Source organism: Aptenodytes patagonicus, chromosome 2, assembly GCF_965638725.1.
Source record: "Aptenodytes patagonicus chromosome 2, bAptPat1.pri.cur, whole genome shotgun sequence".
In the NCBI taxonomy this organism is placed as follows: domain Eukaryota; kingdom Metazoa; phylum Chordata; class Aves; order Sphenisciformes; family Spheniscidae; genus Aptenodytes; species Aptenodytes patagonicus.
Genome location: NC_134950.1, coordinates 43297789 through 43308711, shown reverse-complemented (window position 1 = coordinate 43308711; position 10923 = coordinate 43297789). Strand labels below are relative to the sequence as shown.

At 39.8% G+C, this 10923-nt stretch overlaps 1 protein-coding gene across 1 annotated transcript; it reads right to left on the bottom strand.

The window, feature by feature from the left end:
• Positions 1 to 744: 744 nt before the first annotated feature.
• On the bottom strand, positions 745 to 10493 carry SDR16C5 (short chain dehydrogenase/reductase family 16C member 5). Its single transcript, XM_076332209.1, has 6 exons — positions 10152 to 10493; positions 6089 to 6220; positions 4503 to 4602; positions 2665 to 2809; positions 1519 to 1641; positions 745 to 1002 (listed from the first exon to the last, which is right to left on the bottom strand). The coding sequence occupies exons 1-6, from the start codon at positions 10479 to 10481 to the stop codon at positions 909 to 911; spliced, it is 924 nt and encodes a 307-aa protein (XP_076188324.1). The 5' UTR covers positions 10482 to 10493; the 3' UTR covers positions 745 to 908.
• Between the last annotated feature and the right edge of the window lie 430 nt (positions 10494 to 10923).

Genomic DNA, 10923 nt, shown 5'->3' with positions numbered 1-10923 from the left:
TCAGATGCCTGTGGACTTCACCAGTGTTCACCATGCAGCTGCCTACAGCAGATGCTCACCGCAGAGCCCGTGTCTGTAAACTCAGACTCTTCTGTTGTAGGAACGTTTTACAAAATTTATAGAGGCAATTAATTACCATATAAGTAATTTCTATAAAGGATTTTTTCCTGTCTGCTTCACCTGATTGTGGGGCTTCATCATCTTTCCTTTCTGAGGAGGCACAGGATTTTTTGCCACCACTACAGTTTTGCAAATGCTCTTTCTAAGCCACAGCCTTTGATAGATGATCCGGCATCAGCCTCTAGCCATGGATTAAAATCGAGGCACACACTTTCCGTGGAACTGTGTTTAGAAAAAAATGTGCTGTGACTAACGAGGAGCACTGTAAGCGGCACAGCACTGCACACACTTTATCAGCGCTCATTGCAGTTCACTCCTCTTCAGGACAGAGGCTCCCCGTGCAGCTCGCCAGCCAGAGCATATCATCCCACAGTGCCCTTCTTCATGTCAGGTTTGTGTGAAATGCAGTGCTATTTTGGCCCTGAAAGGGAAATAAATTAAATACTTTGTCTTTTTTTTTTCTTTCTGCATGAACAGTAGTGCGTTTTTCCCATGCTTTGAGATTTTGCTCAAAAATTGAGAATTCAGAGAATGAAATGCAGTCAAACATCCCTGACTTTTACTGAGAGCTCAGATAAAAGCAGCATGTCATCATGAAATGAGAGAGAGGGTTGTGGCTAAAAATCAGCGATTAAAAGACATTTATGAAGAATTAAATTGCATGCTGACCAACGTCAAATATCATACAAGAAGCAAACTTTCTGTCAAAGAATAAACACGATTCAAAACTATTTTTTACTGAAAATTTTCAATTAGATGGCACTCAAAGTCTTCAGAATAGTTTGGTTTCAATCCTTTTTCTTCCGACCAAAGGCTTTATCCAAGCTGTTGGTGATCTTAAGGCAAGATTCGAAGAGTAGTACCATTTTTCTAGGAATAAGACTGATGAGACAAACACAGAGTTAGCCTTATGTTTTAGCCTTACGTTTTTTCAGAAAAATGTACTCTATAAATAAAAAAATGATAAATTTGTTATATGCGCTCAATACTTCCAACGTCTGGCGAGAACACATTTGGCACTCCCATGTTAAATATGGGGGAAATGAATGACACACCAAGCCATTTTGTGAAAGCCCAGCCAGCGGTGGAGGCAGTTACTGGCAGCAGACAGTTCTAGTCCAGGCATTACTCCCAGTGTACCATCCCAGGAAAAATTTTGAAATTTCTACACCCAACTATAGCTTAAGACATATATTAGAGACAGAAGCGGCCAGACAAATGCTATTCACCTAGATTATTAAAAATTAAAACCATTGTTTCTTCACAATTGGGTACGTATAACTGGATTGACTGCAGGAATACTAAGTAAAGGACTCTTTTTACTAAACTTTCCTGCTGATTTTGCAGGCATATGGCAAAGGAAAGAAGGCAATGACAGAAGACGAGTCACATTCTTACATTTTGAAAGCAAGAAAGCGTAAAGTCAGAGGCATGATTAGATAAAACTTTTCCTTTTGAATTGCATCCATGATCTTGCTGGCTACATACTCTGCGTCATAAACAGGAAGAAAAAGGTGGTTTCTGGTGAAACAAGAAACAAAGCATGAAATTATAAAACTTTATTTTTGAGATGTATTCTAATACAGAAATAATTCAATTAAATCATTTAAGAATTTTCCCCCTTCCCCTCAGGTAGCCTTGAAAAGCAGTCTCCAGTCCTCTTTGTTCCTGCTATCATCAAAATAAATTGAAAACACTTTGGTGATGTTGTGAATTTTAATGACTTTTGTGCAAGCCCTGCTCCAACCCTGATGAAGTTAATGCCCACAGCGATTGTGGCATTGAAAACTTCCAAGCTAAGCTACTATATGCTGTTCTATAATTCTGCCCTCCGCACACCTCCTCCTTTTCTACTGTAGATGTTGCGGTGACAGCCAAACGGACCAGGAGCAGGCCTGTTTCCAGCCAGGAGAAAGGCTGTGCTCTGCATAATACATGCTACTACAGGATGATGAATGGTGGAAGCAGGAACAGAGCACTGACAAACCAAGACCACTGGTATTGCACTACTGCAACGGCTAAATCGGTGCCTGCAGCCTCTACCATCACTACAACACCACAGCAACCCACCACAGCTATTCTCACTCAGATAAGTGTAGCTACCTGCTCATACAGTTCATAATGATAGGTCACGGGTATCCTGACAGCCATAACTGTAACCAACTTGACGGCTGGACTCGATGATCTTAGAGGTCTTTTCCAACCTTAATGATTCTATGAGTCTATGAAAAGTACTTGGGGCAGAGAACCTCAACAGGGCCCATTCTACTGACAAATAAGGTTGCCTTAAGTATTGCTGTGCATCCCTAACTGTTCCTTGACTGCGAGGTTATTACGCAGCCCCTGTTGCGTGTCAGTTATTAATTGTATGCAAACCTTGGATTTCTTACATCAAGAGACATAGCTGTATGTGCCAATAGGGCAAAAATAATGAATTGAAAAGCAAGTCGACCTTTTAATAGCTAGAGACTGAATATGGCGTATCTAGTGAGTAGTGATTATTTTTTTACATACGAAATAGTACACGATCTAAGTTTTACTTACTGGGTTTGAAAACCTTTAGCTAATTCAGTATTAATAAAATAAGGGCAAATGATTGTGGTTTTAATGCCATGTTTTCCTGCATGATACAGTTCCGAATCTAAGGCTTCCATCATTCCAATGACTGCATACTTACTTCCAGCATAATCTGAAAAGTGAAGAAAGAAGAAATATCCAAAATATGTCAAAAGCACCACAGTAAGTGTTATATACAGAATTTAATGTTTTGGAATACTATTTAAGCCTGATATTACTTGATTATATAATTGGCAGTCTTGTAATTAGTATTTTAAGGATGCTGTGCATGTTGGTGATGCTAACTCTGAAGGTTAATGGCTCTTCCCGTGATTGATGCGCAGTTGTCCAAGGATAAGATTAATCCTTTCCAGAGGACTCTTTTTCAGTGCACTACAGAGAGATATAGGAAGATGAGCTTATTCAACATTTTATGTACATTTCCAGATACTCATATACGAGCCAGGCATTCTTTCAGTTCAGAATGTCTTCACCCTTTAATATCACAGTTTACATTTCAGTAAGAACTATTTCTAGTGGTAAAATCTAAATATCCTACTTATAAATGCTGCTTCAACCTATTACTTCTTCTTCTGATTTACCCTGCAACTGCAGTACCATTTTGTTTGCCCAGGAAGACTGAATCTTGTCTGATTTTTACCGTTTGATGAACGTACGGAACTCCATCCTTGGAGATAATAAATGTTTGCCTTCACAAGGCCCTGTGCAACCTGATCTAAGTTGGGCCTGCTTTTATTTGGGAGGTATGGACCGAATGACCTCCAGAGATTCCTTCCAACCTGAATTATTCTACAGTTTTGCAACTGTAAGAACCTTATTTTAATATAGGAATTTACATGTGGTTTTCTAAGGCTTTTTCAAATGTGTGTGAAAACAGTTGTTAGATACAACTAAATCCAATTTTGCTAAAAGAGTAACTTCAAAAACTGGCATCAGACACTGTTATTCTTCAGGGATTCACCTATAGTGGATGATGGAACCAAACAACCTAAAAATGCATAGCAAAGGTGTAAAAAGTTATAATGCATGAATGGGCAGGTCCACTCTCATGAGCCTTACAGTTAAATGATGAAAGCTGGACTGACCTATTATCAATACCGAATCTGACCCAACGATAACAGACGGCAAATAAACACTACAGTAACACTGTCAATCAGCAGAAGGAACAAGAGATACTTATTACACTGAAGTTCACGTTCTCACAGGGCGACCTAAGAGATACAATCAGGATGTCAGAGAGGCTTGAGGAGAGGCTGGGCAGCAGACCCAGGCTGATGAAATAGTCAGGACTGTAGCAGTCAGCTCTCCCGAGGGAAACAGCTGAGAACATGGAGCTGTTAACTAGCTTAAAACACAGTTCATTCAAATTAATTTTAATGAAAATTCTGCCAAAATGCCTTCTGGACCTGAAAACTGTTTTCCAACTAAATGTATAGTTCCAGGGATAACCCACGTATGCCTCAGGACTCTGAACATTCATCTGCAGAAAACCTGGCATGAGAAAGTGTTAGACAACCTGTATGCAGGGCTCCCTCCCACTGCACACGTAAGAGCTGTGTTGTCCTTCTTCTGTGGAGATAAGACAGGCTGCAGTCAGACAGTAAAATCTGCAGTGAGCTCCCTGTGCCACTCAGGCAACATGCCACCATCATCCTCTTCAGTACACCACCACCTTTCGTACCTGCAGGCTTTTCCTGAGTGTTCCATATGTCAGTATAAACTGCTTAAGCCAACCATTTATGAGATCTCCAAGAAAAGTTATTAGCATGTAGATCTGATTTGTAATGGCACTTGACGATACTAACCTGACATTCTGTAGACTCCCAACAATCCTGCTGCACTGGTTACGCTAACCAGGTGTCCACGGTTACAGGTCATCATGGCTGGAAGAAAGGCCTTGCAAGTCTAAGAGACAGATAAAAAACCCCTTTTATAACCGGACAGGCCAAAAATGTTGCATTCCAAATTAGGCTTTACAACCTGATTTGTTTCCTAGGGCCTCAATATACAAGAAGCCCAACTGACCTTCTATCTCTGTAAGAATTTATAAATGAGACAGCATTTCCTTGAATGACTGCCCTCTCTCTGAAGATCTGTCAGCATTAAAATTGTGTTATTAAAAGCGGCAAAGTTTGTATTTTCTCTGCCTCCTGGTCCCTCACGGTTTGAGTCCTGTGACTATTACCAAAGATTTGGTACACAAGAGGGAGCTAGAAGCCAACACATTGAGGGGAGCTCAGCTGTCTATGGGCCCTGTTTGTTACAAACCGAACTGCCTCACAACTCCGGCACCCCAGACCACCACTGTGGGTGATAACTAACTATATGAGGAGGACGCTAGTGTTTTATGAAGGGGAAGATAAGAAAAAAGACAAGAGCAGTAACAGAATTTTTTCAATAGCTGAGATGTGCTGCAATGTCTAGTCCAGATGTGTGTGCCTAGTACATGGCTTTTTTTGGTTGAGGGCCCATGGTCACCATCCTCCTGCCTTATGTCTCTTCAGACCTGTCCGGAGGAACAACTCTCCCCGTCCTTTTGCCTCAAGCATTTGGAAGAATGATGCACTGTGGACTGGGAAATGATTAGAGGACTTCTATCTGCAATGATCTTCTGTTCAGAAATGCCGTTTAGCGAGGGAGTTGCAAGGCTACATTTTTCCCTGATGCAGGCTGCTCACTCAGGCATATAAACAACAGATGCAAGAGGGGGCAAGAGTAATACTCCCTCACAACAAAACCTCCTAAAGGTCAGCTGAGACCCCAAATAACAGCAAATTCCTTCAGAGGTATGAAAACAAAGCAAAGATAATACATACTGTCCAGATTAGTTTTCTATGTACATTAAGCACACGGTGACTAGGAATGAAAGCACAACCTGAAGACTGACACCAACATGTGCAGCATAGAATCATAGAATCATTTAGGTTGGAAAAGACCTTTAAGATCATCGAGTCCAACCACAAACCCAATGCTGCCAAGTCCACCACTAAACCATGGTTGTGCCTCCCCAGATGCCAAAAGTCTATAGACAAAGCCTTCTGATGCCAGCAAACATCAGGAGCAGGAAAGTCACATGCCATCATGTCAGCACTAACTTCAGCCACAGCAAGTTACAGATAGAGCATGTTTCATGATACGGTTGCACAAACTTTTGATTTACCAGAGTGCCCAGGCAGGTTTGTATTAGCATTACTGAGACATAGTGGGGAGACTGTCAATTTGGTGTGTCTCCAATTATAGGATGATTAAAAAAATGTATCTTTCCCCATTCAAGGCCCTTCCCATCCCTATTCCAAATTGTGTTCCCCAGGTAGGTGCCACCGTGGTGATTCTCACACCAAAATACTTGCCTGTACCTTTCGGTCACCCAGGAGAGAAAAAAATACATTACCCAGACTTGAGAGAGGAAGTTGACTCTTAAGGTCTTTTCAAAATCTGCATCTGGTATGTCACAAAACTTTTTCGCAAGCAGTATGCCAGCATTATTGATTAGAATAGTAACATCCCCAACTTCTTTTCTAACCTGAATAAAAAAAGGATAAACAGAAAGCTTTAGAAGGTATCCTTGCCTCTTGTGCTTCATTTATGAAAATGGTTAGTGATATTTGCAATTATTTATATCTCTACTGGAAATGTAAGTATGTAAGAACTGTTGTACTGCATCAGATCAAAGGTCCATCTAGCCCCATAGCCCTTGTCTCGTGGTGGAAAGCAGTAAAAAAGGGACCAGGACTCTAAGGTCTCCTGCAGGGTACTCCTCAACTTTTCACACTCTGCAGCTTAGGATCTTCCTGAGACAGGTAAAGTATTTATACCTTTGTATTTAATATATCCTGATAATTTTTTTTTCCCCCAAGAATTTGTCTAATTGCTTTCTGAACTCCAGAATACTTTTGGTTTCCACAGGAACCTGAGGTAATCAGTTACAAAGCTTTAGTGTGCACTGTGAGCATGCTTTAATTGCAACCTGAACGTTTCTTGTCCCCTCTTTCTGGTATTGTGAGAATCTGTATTCCTCAGCCAAGCCTGTTCAACCCCTTTTCCAGATCATTTTTACTGAACAGAAGAATTCAGCGCAGATCCCTGGGGGACTGCAATCCTCTGAGTACAGAAGCATGTACCATGAAATAGATAAATAACATCACTTGGAGAGAAGGCCAAAATCACCATTAACTCCATTTAGGTTTGTTATAAAAAGGTTTTATTCCATGATTTGGATTTATATCAAAGCAGACGGCCAAGACTTACTTGTGGTATTAAGAATCAGGCTCACTCCAGAGATTTCTGTGCTAGAGGCAAATGGTTATTTGGTGCCTCAAAAATTATAGAATGGCTACAAAAACATAAAAGCCCCAGATATGCTGCTGTCTGGCAATTAGGAAATAGGTGCTTGGATCTGATGTCCCAACATTTGACCTTGCTTTGGCTCTTTCATGGAACCTTAGTGTTCAGTGAAGACTCATTTGATACTCCTCCAGCTGTGTCGGGCTTTCTCCTTGTCATAGAGAAGCAGGGCTCACATGCTAGCACCTTTCCATCTGCACAAATCAATGCAAATCCAGACACTGCTGAGTACGGCAGGATTACCCAACTCTTGCTTTGTGGGATTTATCTGTACTTTCTCCCCACTCGTACCTTTTACCTACTGTGCCAGTCCATATGACGATCCTCTTTTTCTTCACGTGACAACAGAGCTTCCCCAACGGTAGCATTTTATTTAATCCAGCTTCGTTTGACCTGTTTAATCACTACCCCAAAAAATGTGGGAAGCCTGACTTCCATTTACAAAAAGTCAAGCTGATTATTCTTCATTATGTATTTCTTTAGGTGTCTATTAATTCTTCTCTTTATTATCGTTTCTACTAATTTTCTGTAAGACAGGTTTATAGTTTCTTTGTGTCCTCTCAAGTGCTCTTTAAAACTGGCATATTTGCTACTCTTTGTTCCTTGGACACCTGTTACAGCAAAACACCCCCCACGCATTTCTAGCTCATCAGATCCCTATCTGATTTCCTTCAGAATTCGCAGGTGGACACTGCCAGATCAGTGTCGCTTCACCAGTTTATTCTAAAACCTCTTCTTTATGGACTTCGATGATCTAATTTGCTTCCTAGAAAGAAAGCTTCCACTATGGGAAAATACCTAGGTTTTTCTGCAGTGAATATCCCAAATCAAAGCAATTAATTTAACTTTTCTGCTGTTACTTTGTCTTCTGTGTCGAAGCTCAAGACTTTTCATATTACCAATCAAACAGTTACAGATATTTCCAAGAGCAGAGGAGGCCCCTGGCTGGAAAACTCTCGCTCTAAAAAAATTTCAGGCTCCTACGTGACTGTTCAATTCATCCAAATACCTACAAAGATGTTGGTAGAGTTAACAATAATTTAACACCTTAACGCCGATTCCTAAATTTGAAACAGCTCTTTGAGTTTCTGCTTGTAGGTCAGTCTGTGCACTTCAAAATACTCTTTGCTGATAAGGGCACAGCAAATCCGGCAGGCTGGAGCCCTGTGGCTGGTTCGGTTAATGTGTTTGGAGGTTGAAAATTACTTGAGTGCACAAAACAAACATTTTGAGAGTCTGCTACACTAAGAACAAACAAATTATTTCAAAGTGTTCAGCATCAACAGGAAAGTCTAACAGAGAAATTACTTACAAAAACTTAAACTAATCATTTTGGTGCATGTCTTTGCAGGAAGCAGATAGCATTTATGGGAATAGGGATTTAATGCCAATTTAAAATGTTATTTTTTAAAGACATTTGATCTTGTAAATTCTAAAGTGAGTTTTTTCTTGCAAAAAGAGGATTCTAGAAGAATTGCCATTTGATTTATAGTATCGTTGCAAATAAAGATCAAGTGTTACATCTGAAGTACTGACCACAAGTTGCTCACACTGATTTTTCGTCTTGCTGGGAAGTGATAACAGATATTAAGATTGTTGGAATTACTGGGATTCTTACTCCAAAATTGCAGGAGTCGTAATCAATGTCTTACACAGTGAGGATCACGTCATCTGTACTGCCTAAGTAATTGGCAAAGATTGTCCTCCTTGGACACTGCGTGTTGGGTCAGTACAGAACACTCAACAACTTGCTCATCTCTGCAGACATACTATTACAATACGATGTATCCTTGCCTGCACTGTCCAAGTAATACTATGATACCACTTGTGGTTCTTAACATCTACAACCAATGGCCCCAAATGGAAATTTTTTCTGTGCACTGTTAGTTGGCTGTGCCCCAAATGCTGCTAACAAGTACGGGTAAAATAATACCTTGTTGACTGCAAACATGAGAATTGCAGTTCCAGATACTTACAGATACTGAATCCAACTTACCCTTTAGAAGTACTTTTCATTGGGAACATTTCTTGAGGAAAAATACTTATTTCAAACTTTCATAGCCGTGTTCAGAAAGAATTTATCTGTTCTGGTTAAAATTAAAAGCAACAACCACAAAACAAAGAGCCCCCCTGACAACTCACAGAAAATTAATGTTACATTTCAAGGCTATTCCAAAACAATCTATCAACGTTCACGTGTCATGAAATATTTTAGCTAATTTCTCTGATGTATGCCTTCAGACACAGAATGTCAAAGATGTGACTTGAGAGTCATGTATATAAGTACCTATACTGAGAATTTAACAAAAGAAGAATTTATCCTTGGACGAAATGGCAGAGTGGGTAGTTGTTACTTATAATCACTGGATTATAAGTGAGGTTACACTGGGAAATATTTTCAGGCAGTACGTAGTTAAAGGACAAGTAAAAATTAATAATGTTAATTTAATGTCCAATTTCTGGACTCTGATAATAGAAAAAACCATAATAATAGTTTGCAAAGTGTACGTCAGCACAGCAGAAGAGTCTCATTTAAAATGCAGTCCTTCTCTTCCTTACTTTCCAGCTGGATTGACTAAAAAATAAACTGAAGCTGAATCATCAATTTGACTGGAGACCAGCCATGTCCCGATGATATTTCTGAGACCATAACACCCCATGTCACCCTTACAGAACTACCGCTTTCTAAACAAATGGACAGAGAAAAGGAACCCCTCCCCTTACAATTTCCACTGGGTTTTTTAAATTTTTTTTTTTATTTCTTGGTATCTTAAAGACATTTTAAAGCCTAAACAAGTTAATACATGGAGCTAACCTCTGCTGTATGTTTTACTATACTCTCAATCTAAAAGAAGTTACCATCTCACAACGAAGACTGGAAATGGCTAAAACTCGACAGAGCAGATTAAACCCAGTTACTTTACTGAGAACATGGTTTAAGCTCCATCTAGAAGCTACTTGTCAAAAAGAGAAAGTCATTGCCCTACCTGATTACCTCCCTTTAGTGAATAGTAGTTTCTAAAAAAAAAATGTCAATAGCACATACTATTAAAAAGAAGCAAAAAATCAGAAGCAAGAAGCCAAATCAGAAGCCAGAAGCTGTATCTTACCTTGTCTGCCTGTTCATAGACCTCCTCCCTATTGCTGCAGTCACAGTGGTAGGCAAACACTCGTTTAGCTCCAGTATTTTGGGCTAATCTGCTTGTTTCTTTGTTACCTTCATCATCAATGTCCCAAAGAACCAAGGTTGCTCCCAAAGGAGCAAAACTTAGGGCAATCTGCCTTCCAATCCCATTTGCAGAGCCAGTAATAAGCACTATTTCCCCAGCAAAAGTTTTTTTGCATGGAGGAAATATGAATAAGATGAAATTCTTAAAAAATAAAAAAATTAATAATCTCAGGAATTGTAGTATCTTCAGGACGCTTCTGAAGTTGAACATGATTTTTCAGGCACAAACACCGCTCTTCTGTTATACAAACCCAGAAATAAAATATGTTACTGGCCCTTCAAAACACTGAGATTTTGACCAAAAAAAGAGATTGACTTTCAAACAGCTATTTCATTCACTTTGTTCTTTTGCGCAGATACAAAATACAACTAAAGACCTGTTTTGTGAAAGCTGCCGGCTTCTTACCGGTGAGATTAAAGCAAGTATCTTCTGCTAGATCCTACACGCCTGCGGTTTTGTTCCAGAGTCCTCAGCTTCCACCTAGGTTTTTACTGAGGTTTAGTAACATACATTTTATACATGTATGTTGTGGCAATGGCTACAGAGTACTTTGTTTTCATTAGCAAGGTGACACCAGCTGAACACAAAAGTACTGAAAACACTGGCGTGGTATCAACCTTAGGAAGGAAGGTGTCCTCCTTAGCAGAAAACG